This window comes from Triticum urartu, chromosome 4A (genome assembly GCF_056163025.1).
Source record: "Triticum urartu cultivar PI428250 chromosome 4A, HENAU_Tu73, whole genome shotgun sequence".
Taxonomy (NCBI): domain Eukaryota; kingdom Viridiplantae; phylum Streptophyta; class Magnoliopsida; order Poales; family Poaceae; genus Triticum; species Triticum urartu.
Window position 1 is genome coordinate 604304136 of NC_141876.1, and position 25270 is coordinate 604329405.

Consider the following 25270-nt stretch of genomic DNA (forward strand, 5'->3'; position numbering starts at 1 on the left):
GGTTATTGACCGGAGAGGTGTCTCGGTCATGTCTACATAGTTCTCGAACCCGTAGGGTCCACACGCTTAACGTTCGTTGACGATTTTGTATTATATGAGTCATGTGATTTGGTGACCGAATGTTGTTTGGAGTCCCGGATGAGATCAAATACATGACGAGGAGTCTCAAAATGATCGAGAGGTAAAGATTCATATATAGGACGACAGTATTCGGACACCGGAAGTGTTCTGGGGGTACCGGGTACGTACCGGGTCATCGGAAGGGGTTCCGGGCAACCCCCGGCAAGCTATATGGGCCTAATGGGCCAAGAGGGGAAACACACCAGCCACTAAGGGGATGGTGCCCCACCCCCATATGGGCTGGCCAAATTGGAGAAGGAAAGGGGAAAAAGGAAAGGAAAGGGGGAATAGGATTCCCCCTTCCCCCTCTTCCCTTCCTACTCTGAATAGGAATAGGAAATGGGGGAGGCCGAATTTGGGAGGACCCCAAGTAGGATTCCTCCTACTTGGGGCGCCCCCTTGGCTGCCTTTCCTCCCCTCCAACCTATACATATGTAGGGGGGCGCTGCTAGAACACACAACAAACATTGTTAGCCATGTGTGGCGCCCCCCTCCACAGTTTACGCCTCCGGTCATATTCACGTAGTGCTTAGGCGAAGCCCTACGCGGATCACTTCACCATCATCGTCACCACGCCGTCGTGCTGACAGAACTCTCCCTCGACACTTTGCTAGATCAAGAGTTCGAGAGATGTCATCGAGTTGAACGTGTGCAGAACTCGAAGGTGTTGTACGTTCGGTGCTTGATCGGTCGGAACGAGAAGAAGTTCGACTACATCAACCACGTTGTCAAAGGCTTCCGCTTTCGGTCTACGGGGGTACGTGGACACACTCTCCCCCTCTCGTTGCTATGCATCTCCTAGATAGATCTTGCGTGAGCGTAGGAAATTTTTGAAATTGCATGCTACATTCCCCAACATACGCTACCCTCAAATGGACAATGTTGAGAAAATACCTCAAAAGATGGAGCACCAGGTAGGGGTTGCGCGTGTAGGAAGTATGATTTGAATGCTTTCTGATATACTCTCCGTCTACTTTGTTCAGGGGCAGAGCTTTCACTTCGACTCTCCAGACTTCACTATTGACATGATAGGGCATCTTGCCTCTGCCGCTACTCCGATTGAAGGTTCTGCCTTCTTGTTTGGAGTCCTTGCGGATAAGTTCGGCGCCATGAACTTTTGCGATCTGGCTTTCGACCGATCGGAAAAACAATCTCATAGGCAACCCTAGGATCAATCATGTCTCCTATGTAAGCCCTGGGATCCTCCTCTGACTTTGGCAATGTAATTGCTTTGTAGCTAGTTGCCATAGTTGACTCGATCTTACCTCTCTTCGACTATGAGTCAGAGGAGGAAAAGATTGAGGATCCCGCTACCTTCGGTTCCTCGGGCGGATTACGTCATGTCCAAGGAGTCTCCATGTTGGTGCCTAATGCATCAGAAGCACATCCTGAAGATGCAGCCACAATCATAGCAAGACGACACCCCTTCTTACCACTCTGATGCCTGGAGACTCCAATCCCGAGAAGGCTATGGACGCGAATCGCAAGGCTTTTGAAGTGGAGCATAACCACCTCACAACCAAGAAGGATCGCCTTGAATTAGAGAGGTTGTCCATCGAGGCCAAAGGGCAGGAGTTGAACCATACCATCGAGCACAGTCTTCATCATAATTCCATAGCGGTAATGGGAGGTCTCATAAAGCATAGACTGTTGGAAATATGCCCTAGAGGCAATAATAAAATGATTATTATATTTCCTTGTTCATGATAATTGTCTATTATTCATGCTATAATTGTATTATCTGGAAATCGTAATACATGTGTGAATACGTAGACCACAATGTGTCCCTAGTGAGCCTCTAGTTGACTAGCTCGTTGATTGACAGATAGTCATGGTTTCCTGGCTATGGACATGGGGATGTCATTGATAACGGGATCACATCATTAGGAGAATGATGTGATGGACAAGACCCAAACCTAAGCATAGCACAAAGATCGTGTAGTTCGTTTGCTGTAGCTTTTCTGAATCTCAAGTATCATTTCCTTAGACCATGAGATTGTGCAACTCCCGAATACCGTAGGAGTGCGTTGGGTGTGCCAAACGTCACAACGTAACTGGGTGACTATAAAGGTACATTACAGGTATCTCCGAAAGTGTCTGTTGGGTTGGCACGAATCGAGACTGGGATTTGTCACTCCGTATGACGGAGAGGTATCTCTGGGCCCACTCGGTAATGCATCATCATAATGAGCTCAATGTGATCAAGTGGTTGATCACGGGATCATGCATTACGGTACGAGTAAAGTGACTTGCCGGTAACAAGACTGAACAAGGTATTGGGATACCGACGATTGAGTCTCGGGCAAGTAACGTACCGATTCACAAAGAGAATTGAGTACGGGATTGATTAGGTCCTCGACATCGTGGTTCATCCGATGAGATCATCGAGGAGCATGTGGGAGCCAACATGGGTATCCAGATCCCACTGTTGGTTATTGACCAGAGAGTCGTCTCGGTCATGTCTGCTTGTCTCCCGAACCCGTAGGGTCTACACACTTAAGGTTCGGTGACGCTAGGGTTGTATAGATATGAGTATGCAGTAATCCGAAAGTTGTTCGGGGTCCCGGATGAGATCCTGGACGTCACGAGGAGTTCCGGAATTGTCCGGAGGTGAAGAATTATATATAGGAAGTGTAGTTTCGGCCATCGGGAAAGTTTCGGGGTCACCGGTATAGTACCGGGACCACCGGATGGGTCCCGGGGGTCCACCGGGTGGGGCCACCCATCCCGGAGGGCCCCATGGGCTGAAGTGGGGAGGGGAACCAGCCCATAGTGGGCTGGTGCGCCCCCCCTTGGGCCCCCCATGCGCCTAGGGTTGGGAACCCTAGGGGAGGGGGCGCCTCCACTTGCCTTGGGGGGTACTCCACCCCCTTGGCCGCCGCCCCCCATAGGAGATCCCATCTCCTAGGGCCGGCGCACCCCCTTAGGGGGCCTATATAAAGGAGGGGGAGGGAGGGCAGCAACACCTCAAGCCTTGGCGCCTCCCTCTCCCCTACTACACCTCTCCCTCTCGCAGAAGCTCGGCGAAGCCCTGCTGCGATCACTGCTGCATCCACCACCACGCCGTCGTGCTGCTGGATCTTCATCAACCTCTCCTTCCCCCTTGCTGAATCAAGAAGGAGGAGACGTCATCCGCTCCGTACGTGTGTTGAACGCGGAGGTGCCGTCCGTTCGACACTTGGTCATCGGTGATTTGGATCACGGCGAGTACAACTCCATCATCCCCGTTCTCTTGAACGCTTCCGCTCGCGATCTACAAGGGTATGTAGATGCACTCTCCTCTCGTTGCTAGTTGACTCCATAGATTGATCTTGGTGAAACGTAGGAAATTTTTTTGTTTTCTGCAACGTTCCCCAACAGTGGCATCATGAGCTAGGTCTATGCGTAGTTACTATGCACGAGTAGAACACAAAGTAGTTGTGGGCGTCGATATTGTCAATTTGCTTGCCGTTACTAGTCTTATCTTGATTTGGCGGCATCGTGGGATGAAGCGGCCCGGACCAACCTTACACGTACGCTTACATGAGACCGGTTCCACCGATTGACATGCACTAGTTGCATAAGGTGGTTGACGGGTGTCTGTCTCTCCCACTTCAGTCGGATCAGATTCGATGAACAGGGTCCTTATGAAGGGTAAATAGAAATTGGCAATTCACGTTGTGGTTTTGGCGTGGGTAAGAAACGTTCTTGCTAGAAACCTATAGCAGCCACGTAAAAACTTGCAACAACAATTAGAGGACGTCTAACTTGTTTTTGCAGCAAGTGTTTTGTGATGTGATATGGCCAAAAGTTGTGATGAATGATGAATGATATATGTGATGTATGAGATTGATCATGTTCTTGTAATAGGGATCACGACTTGCATGTCGATGAGTATGACAACCGGCAGGAGCCATAGGAGTTGTCTTTATTTATTTATGACCTGCGTGTCAACATAAACGTCATGTAATTACTTTACTTTATTGCTAAAGCGTTAGCCATAGTAGTAGAAGTAATAGTTGGCGAGCAACTTCATGGAGACACGATGATGGAGATCATGGTGTCATGCCGGTGACAAGATGATCATGGAGCCCCAAGATGGAGATCAAAGGAGCTATATGATATTGGCCATATCATGTCACTATTATTTGATTGCATGTGATGTTTATCATGTTTTTGCATCTTGTTTACTTAGAACGACGGCAGTAAATAAGATGATCCCTCATAATAATTTCAAGAAAGTGTTCCCCCTAACTGTGCGCCGTTGCGACAGTCCGTTGTTTCGAAGCACCACGTGATGATCGGGTGTGATAGATTCCAATGTTCACATACAACGGGTGTAAGATAGATTTACACACGCAATACACTTAGGTTGACTTGACGAGCCTAGCATGTACAGACATGGCCTCGGAACACAGAAGACCGAAAGGTTGAGCATGAGTCGTATAGAAGATACGATCAACATGAAGATGTTCACCGATGTTGACTAGTCCGTCTCACGTGATGATCGGACACGGCCTAGTCAACTCGGATCATGTTATACTTAGATGACTGGAGGGATGTCTATCTAAGTGGGAGTTCATTGAATAATTTGATTAGATGAACTTAATTATCATGAACTTAGTCTAAAATCTTTACAATATGTCTTGTAGATCAAATGGCCAACGTTGTCCTCAACTTCAACGCGTTCCTAGAGAAAACCAAGCTGAAAGACGATGGCAGCAACTATACGGACTGGGTCCGAAACCTGAGGATCATCCTCATAGCTGCCAAGAAAGATTATGTCCTAGAAGCACCGCTAGGTGATGCACCCGTCCCACAGAACCAAGACGTTATGAACGCTTGGCAGACACGTGCTGATGATTACTCCCTCGTTCAGTGCGGCATGCTTTACAGCTTAGAACCGGGGCTCCAAAAGCGTTTTGAGCGACACGGAGCATATGAGATGTTCGAAGAGATGAAAATGGTTTTCCAAGCTCATGCCCGGGTCGAGAGATATGAAGTCTCCGACAAGTTCTTCAGCTGTAAGATGGAGGAAAATAGTTCTGTCAGTGAGCACATACTCAAAATGTCTGGGTTGCATAACCGCTTGACTCAGCTGGGAGTTAATCTCCCGGATGACGCGGTCATTGACAGAATCCTTCAGTCGCTTCCACCAAGCTACAAGAGCTTTGTGATGAACTTCAATATGCAGGGGATGGAAAAGACCATTCCTGAAGTATTTGCAATGCTGAAATCAGCAGAGGTAGAAGTTAAAAAGGAACATCAAGTGTTGATGGTGAATAAAACCACTAAGTTCAAGAAAGGCAAGGGTAAGAAGAATTTCAAGAAGGACAACAAGGGAGTTGCCGCGCCTGGTAAGCAAGCTGCCGGGAGGAAGCCAATGAATGGACCCAAGCCCGAGACTGAGTGCTTTTATTGCAAGGGAAGTGGTCACTGGAAGCGGAACTGCCCCAAATACTTAGCGGACAAGAAGGCCGGCATCACAAAAGGTATATGTGATATACATGTAATTGATGTGTACCTTACCAGTACTCGTAGTAGCTCCTGGGTATTTGATACCGGTGCGGTTGCTCACATTTGTAACTCAAAGCAGGAGCTGCGGAATAAGCGGAGACTGGCGAAGGACGAGGTGACGATGCGCGTCGGGAATGGTTCCAAGGTCGATGTGATCGCCGTCGGCACGCTACCTCTACATTTACCTACGGGATTAGTTTTAAACCTCAATAATTGTTATTTAGTGCCAGCTTTGAGCATGAACATTGTATCAGGATCTCGTTTAATACGAGATGGCTACTCATTTAAATCCGAGAATAATGGTTGTTCTATTTATATGAGAGATATGTTTTATGGTCATGCTCCGATGGTGAATGGTTTATTCTTAATGAATCTCGAGCGTAATGCTACACATATTCATAGTGTGAATACCAAAAGATGTAAGGTTGATAATGATAGTCCCACATACTTGTGGCACTACCGTCTTGGTCACATAGGTGTCAAACGCATGAAGAAGCTCCATACAGATGGACTTTTAGAGTCTCTTGATTACAAATCATTTGACACGTGCGAACCATGCCTCATGGGTAAAATGACCAAGACTCCATTCTCAGGAACAATGGAGCGAGCAACCAACTTATTGGAAATCATACATACTGATGTGTGCGGTCCAATGAGTGTTGAGGCTCGCGGTGGCTATCGTTATGTTCTCACCCTCACTGATGACTTGAATAGATATGGGTATGTCTACTTAATGAAACACAAGTCTGAGACCTTTGAAAAGTTCAAGAAATTTCAGAGTAAGGTTGAGAATCAACGTGACAGGAAAATCAAGTTCTTGCGATCAGATCGTGGGGGAGAATACTTGAGTCACGAATTTGGCACACACTTAAGAAAATGTGGAATAGTTTCACAACTCACGCCGCCTGGAACACCTCAGTGTAATGGTGTGTCCGGACGTCGTAATCGCACTCTATTAGATATGGTGCGATCTATGATGTCTCTTACCGATTTACCGCTATCATTTTGGGGCTATGCTTTAGAGACTGCCGCATTCACTTTAAATAGGGCTCCGTCGAAATCCGTTGAGACGACACCATATGAATTATGGTTTGGGAAGAAACCTAAGCTATCGTTTCTAAAAGTTTGGGGATGCGATGCTTATGTCAAGAAACTTCAACCTGAAAAGCTCGAACCCAAGTCAGAAAAATGCGTCTTCATAGGATACCCTAAAGAAACTGTTGGGTATACCTTCTACCTCAGATCCGAAGGCAAGATCTTTGTTGCCAAGAATGGGTCCTTTCTAGAGAAAGAGTTTCTCTCGAAAGAAATAAGTGGGAGGAAGGTAGAACTTGATGAAGTATTACCTCTTGAACCGGTAAGTGGCGCAGCTCAAGAAAATGTTCCTGAGGTGCCGGCACCAACTAGAGAGGAAGTTGTTGATGATGATCATGAAACTTCAGATCAAGTTGCTACCGAACTTCGTAGGTCCACAAGGACACGTTCCGCACCAGAGTGGTACGGCAACCCTGTCTTGGAAATCATGTTGTTAGACAACGGTGAACCTTCGAACTATGAAGAAGCGATGGCGGGCCCGGATTCCGACAAATGGCTGGAAGCCATGAAATCCGAGATAGGATCCATGTATGAAAAGGAAGTATGGACTTTGACTGACTTGCCCGTTGATCGGCGAGCCATAGAAAATAAATGGATCTTTAAGAAGAAGACAGACGCGGATGGTAATGTGACCATCTATAAAGCTCGGCTTGTCGCTAAGGGTTATCGACAAGTTCAAGGGGTTGACTATGATGAGACTTTCTCACCCGTAGCGAAGCTAAAGTCCGTCCGAATCATGTTAGCAATTGCCGCATTCTATGATTATGAGATATGGCAAATGGACGTCAAAACGGCATTCCTTAATGGTTTCCTTAAGGAAGAATTGTATATGATGCAGCCGGAAGGTTTTGTCAATCCTAAGAATGCTGATAAGGTGTGCAAGCTCCAACGCTCGATTTATGGGCTGGTGCAAGCATCTCGGAGTTGGAACATTCGCTTTGATGAGATGATCAAAGCGTTTGGGTTTATGCAGACTTATGGAGAAGCCTGCATTTACAAGAAAGTGAGTGGGAGCTCTGTAGCATTTCTCATATTGTATGTGGATGACATACTGTTGATGGGAAATGATATAGAATTCTTGGAAAGCATAAAGGCCTATTTGAACAAGTGTTTTTCAATGAAGGACCTTGGAGAAGCTGCTTATATATTAGGCATCAAGATCTATAGAGATAGACCGAGACGCCTCATTGGTCTTTCACAGAGTACATACCTTGACAAGATTTTGAAGAAGTTCAAAATGGATCAGTCAAAGAAGGGGTTCTTGCCTGTATTGCAAGGTACGAGATTGAGCTTGGCTCAATGCCCGACCACGGTAGAAGATAGAGAAAAGATGAGTGTCGTCCCCTATGCCTCAGCCATAGGGTCTATCATGTATGCTATGCTGTGTACCAGACCTGATGTAAACCTTGCCGTGAGTTTGGTAGGAAGGTACCAAAGTAATCCCGGCATGGAACACTGGACAGCAGTCAAAAATATCCTGAAGTACCTGAAAAGGACTAAGGAAATGTTTCTCGTTTATGGAGGTGACGAAGAGCTCGTCATAAAGGGTTACGTAGATGCTAGCTTCGACACAGATCTGGATGACTCTAAGTCACAAACCAGATACGCGTATATTTTGAATGGTGGGGCAGTAAGCTGGTGCAGTTGCAAGCAAAGCGTTGTGGCGGGATCTACATGTGAAGCGGAGTACATGGCAGCCTCGGAGGCAGCACACGAAGCAGTCTGGGTGAAGGAGTTCATTACCGACCTAGGAGTCATACCCAATGCGTCGGGCCCGATGACTCTCTTCTGTGACAACACTAGAGCTATTGCCCTTGCCAAGGAGCCCAGGTTTCACAGGAAGACCAGGCATATCAAGCGTCGCTTCAACTCCATTCGTGAAAGTGTTCAAAATGGAGACATAGAGATTTGTAAAGTACATACGGACCTGAATGTAGCAGATCCGTTGACTAAACCTCTCCCTAGAGCAAAACATGATCAACACCAGAATTCCATGGGTGTTCGATTCATCACAATGTAACTAGATGATTGACTCTAGTGCAAGTGGGAGACTGTTGCAAATATGCCCTAGAGGCAATAATAAAATGATTATTATATTTCCTTGTTCATGATAATTGTCTATTATTCATGCTATAATTGTATTATCCGGAAATCGTAATACATGTGTGAATACATAGACCACAATGTGTCCCTAGTGAGCCTCTAGTTGACTAGCTCGTTGATCGACAGATAGTCATGGTTTCCTGGCTATGGACGTGGGGATGTCATTGATAACGGGATCACATCATTAGGAGAATGATGTGATGGACAAGACCCAAACCTAAGCATAGCACAAAGATCGTGTAGTTCATTTGTTGTAGCTTTTCTGGATGTCAAGTATCATTTCCTTAGACCATGAGATTGTGCAACTCCCGGATACCGTAGGAGTGCCTTGGGTGTGCCAAATGTCACAACGTAACTGGGTGACTATAAAGGTACATTGCAGGTATCTCCGAAAGTGTCTGTTGGGTTGGCACGAATCGAGACTGGGATTTGTCACTCCGTATGACGGAGAGGTATCTCTGGGCCCACTCGGTAATGCATCATCATAATGAGCTCAATGTGATCAAGTGGTTGATCACGGAATCATGCATTACGGTACGAGTAAAGTGACTTGCCGGTAACGAGACTGAACAAGGTATTGGGATACCGACGATCGAGTCTCGGGCAAGTAACGTACCGATTGACAAAGGGAATTGAGTACGGGATTGATTAGGTCCTCGACATCGTGGTTCATCCGATGAGATCATCGAGGAGCATGTGGGAGCCAACATGGGTATCCAGATCCCGCTGTTGGTTATTGACCAGAGAGTCGTCTCGGTCATGTCTGCTTGTCTCCCGAACCCGTAGGGTCTACACACTTAAGGTTCGGTGACGCTAGGGTTGTATAGATATGAGTATGCAGTAATCCGAAAGTTGTTCGGGGTCCCGGATGAGATCCTGGACGTCACGAGGAGTTCCGGAATTGTCCGGAGGTGAAGAATTATATATAGGAAGTGTAGTTTCGGCCATCGGGAAAGTTTCGGGGTCACCGGTATAGTACCGGGACCACCGGATGGGTCCCGGGGGTCCACCGGGTGGGGCCACCCATCCCGGAGGGCCCCATGGGCTGAAGTGGGGAGGGGAACCAGCCCATAGTGGGCTAGTGCGCCCCCCTTGGGCCCACCATGCGCCTAGGGTTGGGAACCCTAGGGTAGGGGGCGCCTCCACTTGCCTTGGGGGGTACTCCACCCCCTTGGCCGCCGCCCCCCCTAGGAGATCCCATCTCCTAGGGCCGGCGCACCCTCCTAGGGGGCCTATATAAAGGAGGGGGGAGGGAGGGTAGCAACACCTCAAGCCTTGGCGCCTCCCTCTCCCCTGCTACACCTCTCCCTCTCGCAGAAGCTCGGCGAAGCCCTGCTGCGATCACTGCTGCATCCACCACCACGCCGTCGTGCTGCTGGATCTTCATCAACCTCTCCTTCCCCCTTGCTGGATCAAGAAGGAGGAGACGTCATCCGCTCCGTACGTGTGTTGAACGCGGAGGTACCGTCCGTTCGGCACTTGGTCATCGGTGATTTGGATCACGGCGAGTACGACTCCATCATCCCCGTTCTCTTGAACGCTTCCGCTCGCGATCTACAAGTGTATGTAGATGCACTCTCCTCTCGTTGCTAGTTGACTCCATAGATTGATCTTGGTGAAACGTAGGAATTTTTTTTGTTTTCTGCAACGTTCCCCAACATAGACATGTTGCAGAAGCAACTATTCCGGGGGAGAGCCAAAACAGTGAGGACGTCTATAGGACTCCCATGGAGAATCTCGTCATGGCCACAAACCCAGCGGGGACCTTGGATCACAGTCCTAGCCACCCAGAAGCAGAGAAACTCCAGCGTGTGATCGCCCTCATGAAGACCGTGGTCGCTCAACAGGGCGTACTATCAGCCTATTGTTGTTGTCCCAAGTCGACTTCACTACTCTGCAGAAATTCAAGTGTTCTCATAAGCAACGCAAGCCCAGCCACAATCTTAGTCATAGCAAGTCTGTCCTAGGCACCGATGCGTGGAACAACATTCAGTGCCCTTTGGGAAGAATGCGTAATACAAGAGCAGGTCACCGCTCACCTCAAAGACACCCGAGGAATCCTCAAAAGACACTGCAGAGATCGTGATGCCTTTAGGCATCTCGAATCCTCTCCTGGCGGACCACAGTGCTTGAACAGACGCATCTGCATGTGGAAGTTCCCAGCTAAGTTATCTGTGTGCAACATTGACAAGTATAATGATGACGCCAAGCCCAAGACTTGGCCAATTGACTGCTTGACTGCGGTCAACACCGCCGGAGGGGGCAAACTCCACGTCGTCCGCTACCTATCTTTCGTGCTGACGGAGTCAGTTGAGCCTAGATTAACAACCTCCTAGAGGATAACATCAACCATTGTGTGACTTCGACAAGCCATTCTACCGAAACTTCTCGGGCACATACAAGAGGTCTGGTAGCTCATGGGACGTTGGCAATGCCATCCAAGAGCCAAGCAAATCTATCTGAGACTTTGTCTAGTGATGGACCAAGAAGAACAATTCCATGGAGGAGTCTTTGAGGGCGAGCCATCCATGCCTTCTGCAGCATCGCATGAAAAGGCCTAAAAAGAAAAAAAAACTCTTCTGTAAGAAGCTAAAGTCCAGGAGAAAGCTCACGGATATCACGACTGAGTACAAGTACAACAATGATGCACTCCTTATGCAAGAGAAGAAGCTCTAGTAAGGGTAAGGGTAAACTTGACGCCCCTAAGCAGAACACCAACGACAAACCAGAGCCCTCCCACCGCAACAACAACAAAAACAATCGCAAGGGCAAGAACAACAAAGGCAACAACGATGGAGATCTCGTTGAAGCAACCTAACGAGGCAATTGATTCGATATCGGGGCTCGGGCAGAAGCCTAACAATACGTGGCAGCCAAAGAAATCGTCCAAAGTCATTTTCTATAAGGTCATGGACCAGCCTTGCAAGTAGCACAACTCGGGCAGAGGGACACCAATCATCGGTGCAACTTCTTCAGACAATGGGCTAAGAAAACCGAAAGGTCTACACCTAGCGTAGACGACGATCAAAATTCCGAGAAGGACAATGGTGGGAGGATATACCCAAAAACCATTACCATGGTCAACGTGATCTTTTGAAGGTCTAAGTCCAAAAGGGTTCGAAGCTCGCTTTCCATGAAGTCATGGCAAAGGTCCCAACCATACCACAATGGTTGAACTGATCGGAAACTCTTATTTTGTTTGATCGGTTTGATTATCCCGAATGTGTTCCACACCTCGGCAGGTCTGCCTTGGTTGTGGACCATGTAGTTGTTGGGTACTAGCTCACCAATGTTATGATGGACGGTGGTAGCGGTATTAACATCTTGTATGCTTACATGTTGAATTAAATGAACATTTCCGCTATCAGACCTCAAGCCCAACAACACTACTTTTCCACGGCATAACCCCTAGGAAGTGACGCATGGATTTTTTTTCACTATTTTTACCCATGTTTAAACAAGATATTTTCATATGTTTGTGTAGAGGATTGCAAATCTCCTTGCAAAAATAGGTGATTTTAGGTGAAAATCCAAACCATATATGGAATATACATAGCATGAGGATAATTGCAATTCAACCGGGCACACACAAGAGTCTCGAAAAAGAGAAGGTGGTGCATGGTACGACCACCGCTGGTTGTACCATCTGTCGCCATCTCCATGATGTCATCCCTAACTATTTTCATGGAAGGACCCCGATGTTGAGGCACCCAAAACACTAAAATCGTCCGCACTATATACATGAGAGTAAACCTGTCAACTAGAGGAGTTCTGGAGTCAGCAAGTTTTTCCCTTCCAGTTGTCATCATGATTCCTAGCCGTTGGGTTGCCACCATATCATCACCGCGACCATAGCCCCATATCCAAAGTTTAATTACTTGTAATCAATATTGCTTCGTGATCAATAAAATTGTAAGACTTTGAATCATTCCTCTTCAGGTAACTTTGTCTATAATGCCTATTGCCTTTGATCTATTCGCGATGTGTGAGTAGTCCCCTTGGGCTGAGTCGTAGCTCCACAACCCCATGTATGCACATAAAGGTATTGTTGGTTTATTTTGAGAGAACATTGTTTCTATGTGTTGGGCAATGATTTTGTCTCTTGTCGCTACCTCGATTCTAGGGCTTGCAGGTACCTGAGATACCGAAGATCGGGACAATGAGATGTAAAGTGTTGAGAGGAGAGGAAAGCTATGGTGAACATCGGTGATAGTAAGGTACACAGAATTAAGTCCCCGGGGTAATTACACTACAGACATTAAACGCCCAATGCGTTGGTACGGTTATCCTTAATAACCTAGGTAACCCCATGAGTTAGAGAGGGCAAAATATCTCGATTTGACAGTCAGACGCGGGGTTATTTAGACGCGTCCCTCACATAGTATGTCCACAAGATATATGTAAAAGTGTTTACCAATGATAAGTTAATTATTCTAGTTTGTATCTCGAATGCATGTACACGACTACATGTGAAACATTAAGTTGTGGCTCACTTGTTTATTATTGTTGTTTTATCACCTCTACGATTGGTTCGGGAACCGAAGCATTTTGAGATAACATGTACTTTGCAGATATTTTTACCAAGCATTATTCACTTCCTAGATTTGACAAATCCTTGGAATTTCCGTATGGAGAAGCTCAAAGTCGTCGACTTCAGGGGACGTATCATGACATCCTCAGCCACCATGCCTACGTGAAATTCATGGCCCCGACCTTGCTATGTCTACCTAAATCTCAAAATGTCGGGTCCGAAGGGTGTCATCATGGTGTCTAGAGACTCTAAGCGCTCTCTCAAGTGCTAGATCACCAACATTGCTCTAGTCAAATCTTAGATCAACTATCTAGAGCTTTACGTGCTCAAGCAGTTATTGATCCCAATGAAGCTCCTCCGAGCAAGGAGACTCTTTTGCGTTCAAGTCCGGCAAAGACATGAAGAAGATCTAGGTCCATCCTAAGGGTGCGTCAAAGATGGCGCAAATCAGGCAAAAACTAGTGTTTTCTTGTATTCATTTCGCTTGAGCACTTTGTGAATCACAGCAAAAGCATGAGTGCATGCGCAAATGGGACTGAGATCCAGTGCCTTGGCACACACAAGGCACGGATGAACAGTATCGTGCCTTGAGCTTTCAGCCGTTAGATCGGAAATCAAGGTTCCAGATTTCAGTGGACAGTACCCCGCGCTACAGTATGTTGGTCCTGTAGCGATTATCCTGTAGCAGACTTCCTGTAGCGATGCACTGTAGCGGTGACTCTTGATGTTCATCGGACCGTCGCTTGTAGATCCAACGGCCAGGAGATGCCCTCAAGGCACGATACTGTTCATCCGTGCCTTGTGTGTGCCAAGGCACCGGATCTCAGTCCGCGCAAATGCACTCACACGCCTCCTCCAATTTTTTTTTCACTTTTTTGCATTTCAGAAAAACCCGAGCCTTTCGTCAAGACACTGAAAACAAATGCATCTCATCTCACACTCCAATCCCTTGCCATCAATACTAGTTTTAAGTGGAAGGTGGTTATGGGTAATCCTCCACAATAACTGTTGAACTTTTGGTTGGCAAGTTATTTCCTAGATCTTTTTCACTGTAAAGTATCACGTGCCTGCGCTGATGAAGAGGACACTTGGGCAACATCTCCATCACAAACATAGAGTTGATATGTCGATTTCATTGATAACCATCCTTGTTGTCATAATGCCAGACATAGTAATGTTCAAACTCCTCTCTAATGGGCATGACAAGGATGACATATGCATCTTCTTCCCATGGGCCTCTCTGTATGTTTACGCAGGTGCCATCTCCTATCCTTCATATTAGTCTTTCAGTAACTCAATACCCTTTACAATAATTGTCCAGATGTACTACATGTCGGACGTCACCTAAGCCTCGAGGATCGACGATGTTGCAAAGCATTTCTGTTTTAACATGCTGCACATAGAAGAATCAAGCACAACGAGCATTCTCGATGCCTGCATCGCCAACGTGGCTAGGTTGAACCCATACAGACCATGAAACCCCAAACCTCCTTGATTCTTAGGCTTCATTCTATAGTTTCCTAACTCTGTCGATGCATCTTATTTTTCTTCTCTTGTTGTGGCCATCACCACCGACAGGTCATGGACACCCATCTGATCACAAAGTGTGTTTGTCAAATCAAAACATGACATGGCAAAATGTTCCTTTTAAATGCCGGTATTGCTAGTGTTGGGTGTTTAGAAAGTGATGGTTGCATTTTCTGTTAGCACGAAAGTGATGATTGCAGCTGAAATAAAGAAGAAAGAAAGTGATGATTGGGCCTTGAGCTTGCAGAATAGTGTGGTTTTAGAGAAGGGCGTGAAGGAATAGAAGTTTTTTTCCCCTTGATTTGAGACAAAGTAGAAAATAGGAGTGATCATATATATACTACAACAACAGCACGTGTTGTGGGCCTTGGGCCTGGGCCGTTCCGTCCGCGCGGGCGATACTCTCCCTCCTCCTCGTCGTGGCTGGGGCGCAGACCAAAAGGACAGCACTCCCCATCCCAGCCAGCACGCTAGGGTTACCTACCACCCCCACCCCCTCCCGTCGGCGACTCCCCAATCCGCCGCCACCGTCGGTCGTCGCCGATCCCGACCCCGCCCCCCCGACCCCGCCCCCCCGACCCCGCCCCCCCGGTTCGTACGCCGGCTACTTCCTCGCTCCCTCGCCCCGTCGACCGTCGCCGCCGCGACGCCGTTCCGGTACCTCTCCCCCCGCCGCCCCCCTCCCCCCCTGCTACCTCAAGTCCGGCAGCGAGAAGCGACTTGTCGGGGAAGTCGAAGGGTGGGGGCGAAGGGTGGGGGCTTAATCTAGGGTTTAGGGTTACGATTTGTGCTGCGAGGCCTAAATCTTATCTTCTACTTTCTGTCGCCTAGGGTTTCTCTTCCCTTGAAGATATGCCTCCTCTACGAAACCTACTGACAAAGGACTGGTTGATATGCTTCTTTTAATCGCCACCCGACCCGATCTTGGGCGAACGCTGCTTATTGATTCCATGAGTCACTGGAATCTAATTTAGAGGGTCAATAAATTTTGTCCGGTCGCTGCGTCTATCGGCTAGTCCGTTGTCGTGTTTCGCTTACTTGGCGTGTAAGTAACATTTGTCCTGGAATCCAGCTCCTTGCCGCGTCGTTCCGCCTACCGATTCAATCACATTCGTCACTGGATCTAATTTCTTGACATGGGTTAGTTATATCCGTTGACGGTTATGTAACAATCAACACCTTGCCACATGCCTCGCCACTCCATGATTTACGCCAATTGGTGGTGTGACTCTGTGTGTCTTGCCTTTTTTACTCGTACTCAATGGGCACATAATTAATAGACATTCTACGTTCGTTTTTAATGGTATACTCGTTGTGGTTGGTGTTGCTGCCGTATTGGACTTATTACTACTTTCCGTTTTCTCTTGCACGTGCTGATTAATATTTGTTGTGATCACATGAATAATCGACAACTGCTACTTGTTGATTTCTTCTTACGGAAGATAGGCTTGCTGCTAATTTATTCTTGGTGAATGCCGACTGATTCACCAGAATCATGGGAACATCTTGCTAGCACATTCATTGCAGTGATACCTTGCTTATTTGTTTGATTTGTATCATTCTGCGCTGTCATGTCTGTTGAATGTCTTGATGCTATATCGTGAATGATTATCTTATATATAGCTGATATGTATTCATTCATTTTTATTGTGCATGTCATTAATCATTTCGTTCATTTTCTTCTGTAGTGAGTAAACCATGAAGCCTTCTGGTAAGCGTACCAGCCAACACAGGGATCATGACAGAGAAGACAGGGATCAAAAGCGGAGGCCGTCTCACACTCAGGAAACCTCCGGTACGGACGAATTGGTTGTTTACCGGATACTTTGTCCAGACAAAGTGATTGGTAGTGTAATTGGCAAGGGTGGCAAGGTGATAAATTCCATCCGGCAACAGACGAATGCCAAAGTCAAGATTGTCGACCCATACCCTGGTGCTGACAAAAGGGTTATTTTGGTATATTGTTATGTCAAGCATAGAGACGTCATGATTAGCGACATAGATGCTGCTGCTGATGATGATAGGGAGCCTGTTTGCGCAGCACAAAGTGCATTACTCAAGGTGCATGATGCAATTGTTGATGCTCTGGCAATCACTAGTGACTCTGATGATAAAGAAGCCAACATTCTTGTACCAGCTAGTCAAGCTGCAAGTGTTATTGGAAAATCTGGTTCTGTCATCAAGAGGCTTCGCTCAGTTTCAAAATCATTCATTAAAGTTAAACCAAAAGATCCAAGTGATGTTACACACTCATGTGCTATGAGTTTTGATAATTTCGTTCAGGTATATTTTCCTCCATATAATAGTTTGGTGAGCTGTGCCAACATAACATGAGGTTAACCATTAGTGAATAGGTTCAGTCTATCAAGCAGCAATCCTTTAGTTTTTGGTACATGATTTTCTGTTAAAATGTATGCATATATCATTGTCATCTCTCTATCATGGTGCAGAAATTAGCAAGTTGTTTATTACTCCCTCTGTCTCTAAATATAGTGTCTATTAGATTCTTTTCAAAATCAAACTTTGTCTAACTTCGACCAAGTTTCTAGAAAAAATTGTCAACATCTAGAATACCAAATCAATGCCATTTGATTTATCATGAAATATATTTTTATATGTTTTGTGTTTTGTATTGTAGATGTAATTAATTTTCTCTATAAACTTTGTCAAATTAATGCGCACTCTATTATGGTACGGATGCAGCACTATAGAACTCCCAGTGCAATATTTATAATTTTATTCTTCTTGTTACATGCATATTAATATTTTGTTTTCCCGGATTAAGGCAATTGGTAATTCTATTTTACTTTCTGTTTGTGTGGTGCTCCTTAAACTGTCGAACAATTCCAATCTTTTGAGCTCTGCTATGTTCTTCAATATCCATTCTTCAGCATTCCGCCAATTATTAACTGTTACTAGTACCATTTTTAACAGATAACTGGGGACGCTAGAGCTGTCAAGAAGGCATTGTTTGCAGTATCAACAATTATCTACAAATGTCCATCAAAAGAGAACATTTCTCTTGAAACATCTATTGACGAACTTCCTCCAACCATTATACTTCCTTCAGAGCTTCCAGTTTATCCGGCTAGCAGCTTATACTCAGTGTCAGATGCTTCTGTGTCATCTGGGCATCCAAGTCTGTCTATCTTAGGGGCAAGAAGTCGTGGTTCTCATGTTCCTGAATTTACTGTACCAACTGATGCCCATGGTGGATTGCCCATTTATCAGTCTATGGTCCCAGCTATTCCTACTTATAACACCCCCAAATGTTCAGGAGAGCTATTGGTGCGTGTTGTATGCCCTGGTGACAAGATTGGGTTAGTTATTGGTAAAGGTGGGATGACCATAAAGAATATAAGGAAAGAAAGTGGTGCAAGCGTAGATGTTGATGACGCAAAGAATGATAAGGAGGAAAGCATAATCACCATTTCGTCAACTGAGGTTAGACCACACTTCCAGCTCACTAGTTGTGCTTTGTTGTTTATACACTATTTTTTTTCATTTGTGGTGACACCTTTCATGTCAGGCCACCAATGATGTTAAGTCTGCAGCAGTGGAAGCTGTTCTTCTGCTTCAAGCAAAGATCAACGATGAAACTGAAGATAGAATGCATCTCCGCCTTCTTGTTCCGGGTAATGTCATTGGCTGCCTTATCGGCAAGGGTGGTTCAATCATTAATGATATGCGGAATAAGTCTAAGGCAATTATCCACATATCCAAGGGTACTAAGCCCCGGAAGGCATCTTCCAATGATGAGCTTGTCGAGGTTTGCCCCTTGTTGTTATTGTTTGGGATAGTCTCTATGTGATATATCTAGATGTATTTACGAGTTTATTGCGTGTAGGTGTTCGGGGAAGTGGACAAACTGCGTGATGCTCTTGTTCAGATCGTTCTAAGGCTCCGGGAAGAAGTTCTGAAGGACAGTGTGGGGAGGCAAAATTCTGGCAAGGATGGGAAGCTAACTGTTGCCACCACTGAACCCGTGTATTCAAGCAGCTTTCCGATGCCAGCATTATTACCTTACAGTCAACAAATCACCCCATTGCGCCATGAACAAAGGGGTGAAGCTGAGCGTGGTTCGAATGTATTTCCTCGTAGCAGCTTGTATCATGGATACAGCCCCAGGCAGGTAAAATATTTTGCTTCAACGTCAATTTTCTCTGTTTCCCAGTTGACCTTCATAATGAGACGTGCCTATGAGTTTGTGATATAAACTTAACCTGTGATATCCTCCATCAGGCTGTAGATGATGGATTTGGAGTACGCTCCTCATACACTTCAAAGCCTTATGGAAGGTAGGTTGCAACTGAACTCACCATAAACCCTTTCTAAGCCGTGCTCCTTTTTTTTTAAGAATAGCCGTGCCCCTTGTGTGCAGGCCTCCTTATATTTGTAGTTATTACTTTTTACTTTATTCTAATCCTTACGGTTGTATTTCATTTTGCTGATCCACTGATCAGACGCGTCCCGGATATGGAAATGTTTATTCCTTCTAGCGGCCTTTCAAAAGTAATGGGGAAGCATGGTACAAACTTGGACAACATTAGAAAGGTCAGTTTACTATTTCATCTTACTGGTGCTTGCGCAGAGGAGTAGGTGATTGTCTGAAAGAGTGCGCTCTGACTCCAGTTCATATGGGGTCCTACTTGTTTTGTGCTGTAATATCAAGTCCATTAGTATATACCAGTACCTAAAAGACTAGGTTGTTTTCTACTACTGATGGAGTAGTATATTAGATCATTTCATTATTTTATTAATTTATTTCGTAAAAGAGAGTAATTTATCCATGACTAAGGATGAAATTATAACATAGTGGTGTGTGTACAACACCAAGAGTGGATTGGATTGAAGCAACCTTTGTACAGGATTGACATGCATGAACATATGGAAAACATAATCAATTATAAACTTATAATCTGACATCTTGAATGGTCTATTTTTAGGATTACTTTGTAGGTAGGTTACTTTTACTTACCATTGACATGAAATTATTGATTGTAACTGCAGATTTCTGGAGCTGACATTGAAATTATTGAATCAAAATCATCTCGTCATGAGCATGTTGCTAACATATTTGGCACCCCGGAGCAGAGGCAGTCGGCAGAGAATTTGATCAAAGCTTTCATAATGTCTACTTAAGGAGGTTCCTGCTGTAGTTTGAAAGGATATATGTGGACCCTTCAGTCAGCTCTATCGGACTTCTCTTGTCATCCCGTAGATCAAAAACTGTGTTCTCCATCCCTTCAACTCTCCAATAAACCTCATGCTTGTCTATCTTCCTCAGACTCCCAACCATGGCTATACTTGTGTGGACTTGTCCGTGTTTAATCGCATGTTCAGATATTCCCGTCTAATCTCGATGACTGCTTCAATCTCTGCCTATTCATAACCAATTCTTTATGCTGTCAGCACTGATTGCTGATACGTTCGCCAGTATGGGAGGGGCACTCTTTGGCCACTTCAGTCAGAACATGCAGCACACATTTTTTCAGTGCTGTGCTTGGTGGCAATACCGTATTTAGATATCCAAGGAGTATTCTAACACTTCGTTTTTAAGAAATCTATTACATTATTACCAATTAGAATTCTCCTCATCCTTTTCATGATAGACTTAAACATCATCGTTCTTATACTCTTTTGCCGTACCTTGATTGATAATCTTCAGTCGAACACGTGGCACACGTTTTTTCATTGTTCTGCATGGTGGCTACATCATCCTTAGATACCCAAGGACTTCTCTAATACTTAATTTTAAGAAATCTGTTTCATGGTGACCAAGTAGAAATTCTTCATGTTCTTTTGAAATAGGTGTAGTTAAAAAGTAATTTTAAGAAATCTGTTTCATGGTGACCAAGTAGAAATTCTTCATGTTCTTTTGAAATAGGTGTAGTTAAAAAGTTCAAAATCTTGAAAGCCCCGCCCATGAACTTTGGTTGGGTCATACTCTTCCATGCTACCCATGCAGGTTTTCCTTTTTCCTTCTTTACTCCCCCACCAAAACTGTCGAATAAGTTTATTAAGATGCTCACAAAGACCCCTTGGCAACTTAAAGCAAGACAGAGAGAAAACAGGTACCGCCTGAGCAACAGATTTTACCAACACCTCCTTACAAGCTGTAGATAACGTTTTCTCAATCCATCCCTTCACCTTACTCCACAACCTGTCCTTCAAATTAAAGGCTACAAATTTTGAAGTACCTAAGTAATGGCCCTAAAATTGTGTATAGTCTGAAAACAGGTTCTGAACTTGACTCTTCCCAATCAATCATCTCAACTAATCCGGTAAATTCCTTAGGTGGATAGGTTTTTAGATATGTTTACGTTTTTTGACATCACAACATAAGTAATATTATTGCCCTTCTGAAATAGGTGTTGGTTGAGTAATGGCCCTAAATTATGTAATCTAGAAATAGGTTCTTTTCATGACTCCTCTTCCCATTCATTATCCCAGCTTTTGTGTTCATTCCTTAGCCATGTATGTTTCTAGATTTGTTACGTCTCTTAGACACCAAACTGTGAATAGTAGATAGTTAGTCATGTCCATTCTTTGTAAATAGCATCTTGTTATGAGTTGCAACTGCTTGGATGCTGCAAGTTATATTGCGGCTTCTGCTCACGCATTGCTATTAGGTGAATTCGTCAACAAAGAACTTGAGAATGCTGAGATTTTATGGCAGTCAGCTGATGATTTCCACCTCTCTTCTCTGTTCCTGTGTGCTCTGTATGTCAGCGCCGATAGCTGATTCTCTCTGTTGCCAGTACGGGGAGGGGCCATTATACATGTTCTTATCAGTGTTTTTGCATGATGACGATACCATCCTTATAGATATCTAAGGAGTGGATACTCCAATATAGAGCAAATCTTTTGAAATCTGTTTCATTGTTACCAACTAAAATTCTTCTCGTCCTTTCGTGATAAACTTCAAATTGCCCTTCTTACTCTTTTGCCACTAACAGTAGACCTCAATCTGAACACAAAGCACACATTCAATCTAGTGTTTGCATAGTGGCAATACCATCCTTAGATATCTGAGGAGTATTCCAGTGATTCAGTTTTAAGAAATCTTGTTTCTTATGAGCTGCAACTGCTTGGTGGTACTGCAACATAACTTGTGGCAGTTGGCTGATGATTTTCCCCTTGTTTCTCTATTCTTGTTTGTTCTGTGTGTCAGCGTTGATAGCTGATTCTCTCTGTTGCTTATACGAGAGGGACCCTTGTATTCTTTCACCAACTTGCCATGATAGTCTTTAATCACAATATGCAATTCACGTTTTCCCCCAGTGTTTTGCATGGTGGGAGTATCATCCTTAGATAACTAACTAGTAAAACTTCAATTTTGAGCAATCTTTCAAAATATGTTTCATCGTGACCAACAAAAATTCTTCTCGTCCTTTTATGATAAACTTCAACATGATTCTTATTATACTCTTTTGCCACTCGCCATGATTGACAGTACTCAATCAGAACAGCAGTACATGTTTTCCCGGTGTTTGCATCGTGGCAATACTGTTCTTTGATATCCAAGGAGTATTCTAGTTCTATAATTTTAAGAAATCTGTTTCAGCATTAGTGAGTACAAAATACTTCTCGTCCTTTTCAAATAGTTGTAGGTGAGTAATGGTCCTGAAATTACCTATAATCGTCTGTACCTGACTCCTCTTACCATTCATCATCTTGACTTCTGCTGTCATTCATTAACCATGCACATTCCTAGATATGACTGATTCTTTGACATAACATTGAACAGTAGATATTCATGACAGCTCTTTGTAAATAATTAATTTCTGTTTATGAGTTTGCAACTGCTCGCAAGATAACTTGCTGCTACTGTTAATGCAATGCTTGTTGCTGAGTTGTGCCTCTTGTAAATAGAGAACATGGGTTGCTGAAAATTTGCGGCAATCAGCTTGTGATAACCCCTTTGTTTGTCTGTTATGCATGTTGTGCTATGGTGTGTGGCGTGCTCTTTTCACTGAATTTGCAATTTGACAGTTTTGCGCTGCGCGATGTGAAAATGTTCCATTGTACTTTTAACTTTGCGAGAAACGGCTACTAGCGTTGGCTGATCTCTATATACATCACTGAGGCAATTGAGCTTTTGCCCTGCTGTGATTGGACTTAATGGATAATGGTAATGTTATTGTTGCAGCTGATCTTGAAAATGTGTCTTCTCAACAAAGCTAGACAGCAGTGTTATGCCGCGTAGCACAAGATGCTTCTGATGCCATTTTCTGTTCGAACTCTTGTCACGTATATGGTTGCATAATCCTATCTAGGTAAACTTTGGTCAACTAAATCACTATTTGATGAGGACATCAATACCATTGTTACACCCACAGCCCCTACTGTTACATATACTGGACCAATTACTAGAGCTCGCGCACGCCAATTAAATTACCAGGTACTTTCGTTTCTTGGTAATGATTCTAATGTTCATGAGATTATGATGCTGCCTAAATTGGATACATTTGTTTTGCTTACAAATGAAGGTCCTAGCTTGGAGAAGGATGAACATTGGAGCAAGAACACGAATGGAGTTGATGGTATGCGCAAGGGGATCAAGAACGGAGTTACAAGTGATGATTTCAGGACTTTGAAGCCGCCATAAGGAGTGCATGAAGCCTTGGACGAAATATACAAGATGCCACTTCATAATATTCGTTCATAGGCTATTCTAGGTGCTGCGTTACCTTATTAATGGGCCAGGCCCATGTAATTTCGAAATACTTAAGTATAGGCTATTTTTAGAGTCCGTATGTGTGGGGAAACAAGAGTTAGGGTTGGTTTCGGACCCCACCCTCAAGGGCCACGAAATTCCCCTCTCTTCCTCCATATATACAGCCCTTAGGGCGTCGTTTAGACTTGGGTTTTGTTTAGATTAAAAGTTCGCCATAGCTGCAACTTCGCGTACTTCGTTTGTGTCCAACGACCAGACCAAGACGTCACAGAACCCCACCTTGATCAATAAAGCTTTCATCTTATATTCGCAATATCCAGATTGCAATCTCAGCTTCTTGCTTGTTCTTCGTTTGCTCGCAGGAAACAGGCCCTCGTGGTCAGGTTGATCGTGCTCCGGCGTGGTCAATAACCCCTCGGAAGTTGGTTTAGCGATTGCTAAGGCGCGACGTCTCGCACGTTCGTAGTCGGATCGTCAAGGTCGACTCCCACAGAAAACGATAGCCACCATCTCATCGAAACATCGGGACACCTTTGCCTCTATCAAGTGGTATCAGATTTCCAGGTTGCTCGGTGAGATTTTACAGTTTTTCGTAGATTAGATCGAGTCTGTTCTTCATACCTATAGTCCACGAAAAAGCCACAAAAAAAATTAGGGTTAGTTCATCATATCCGAACCAATCTGAGCCTTTGCATAATCTTTTTAGGGTTTTTGCTTTGTTGAATTTGCGGTTGCATCGTCGTGTCAAGTTGCTGGTCTTAGAGTCTAGTCTTTTAGAGTTTCGAGTTCTGGTCATAAGTTGTCACGCCGCCGCCGCACCATCATCATCGCCCATCTACCACTTTTGCTTATCCGCCACCGCTCTGAATCCTTATCCATATACCACATACCACCACCGCTACCATATACCACCACCGCTGCCATATACCACAACCATATATCCACCACCAATCCGAGTTATTCTCATATTAGGATTGTTCTTGAGATCAATCTCAATTCCGATTCGTGTTTCCTTGCCTGCGTAGGTCTCGGAAAAAAAAAAAAGAGTCTGGAGACCCCCGGGCAGTTTTTAGGCCAAAATTTTCTCGGGCAAAATTTTTTTTTCCCTATCCTATTTTTAGGCTTTTCTGAGTCTTTTGAGCCACGTGCCGTCATAGTGATTTTTTGTCGCACTTTTTCGTCGTCGCTGCCCTGATTTCCGAAAAAAAAAGTGGAAATTTTTTTTTTCGTGCCCATACTATCAGTTTAACGAGGGAAGAGTTTTGAGACACTCGCCATTATAGTAATTTTTCGCAAAAAAAAAGAAGAGCGCAAAAAAAAAGGAGCGCAAAAAAAAAAGAGGAGCGCAAAAAAAAAAAAGCGAAAAAAAAAGTTCCAGAGTGTGCTTTTCCCTTATTTACGTGCAGCGCCGTGATTTTGTTAGTGTTCTAGGCTCGCGTCTCTAGCACGGTCTAGCCTAGGACCAGCACAGTACCGTCGTTGAGCGTTTATTCAACTTTGCATCTCTGAATTGATTATTGCTGACCCTTTTTGCTACCATACTATAAGCCTTCCCAGCTCCACATACCTCTACGTCGTGCGTTTGACTCTCCCTGGCAATCGCTCTATCCAAGCTTTTTGAGAGTTTTGACTACAACGGTTGCCGATCACCGCCTGCTGCTGGGTAAGAACTGGTAAGAATTTGAGATTTGCTTGACGGATTTGTGACACCCGCCACC

At 44.8% G+C, this 25270-nt stretch overlaps 1 protein-coding gene across 2 annotated transcripts; it reads left to right on the plus strand.

Annotated features, from left to right (window-relative positions):
- The first annotated feature begins 15445 nt into the window (after positions 1–15445).
- On the plus strand, positions 15446–20229 carry LOC125530969 (KH domain-containing protein At4g18375). 2 transcript variants are annotated; one of them, XM_087519195.1, is made up of 8 exons: positions 15446–15529; positions 16561–17155; positions 17807–18316; positions 18402–18641; positions 18720–19004; positions 19115–19170; positions 19336–19426; positions 19883–20229. In XM_087519195.1, the coding sequence occupies exons 2-8, from the start codon at positions 16571–16573 to the stop codon at positions 20012–20014; spliced, it is 1899 nt and encodes a 632-aa protein (XP_087375321.1). In that variant the 5' UTR covers positions 15446–15529; positions 16561–16570; the 3' UTR covers positions 20015–20229. The 2 variants fall into 2 exon arrangements, with proteins under 2 accessions (XP_087375321.1, XP_087375322.1); XM_087519196.1 differs by having other exon boundaries at positions 15446–15463.
- The last annotated feature ends 5041 nt before the right edge of the window (positions 20230–25270 follow it).

What these genes read in the sequence shown, in the direction of transcription:
- LOC125530969 (XM_087519195.1), top strand. Translation starts at nt 16,571, where the DNA reads ATGAAGCCTTCTGGTAAGCGTACCAGCCAACACAGGGATCATGACAGA. An exon ending in ATGGATACAGCCCCAGGCAG is followed by an intron (nt 19,005 to 19,114) that starts GTAAAATATTTT and finishes ATCCTCCATCAG; the next exon opens with GCTGTAGATGATGGATTTGG. An exon ending in ACTTCAAAGCCTTATGGAAG is followed by an intron (nt 19,171 to 19,335) that starts GTAGGTTGCAAC and finishes TCCACTGATCAG; the next exon opens with ACGCGTCCCGGATATGGAAA.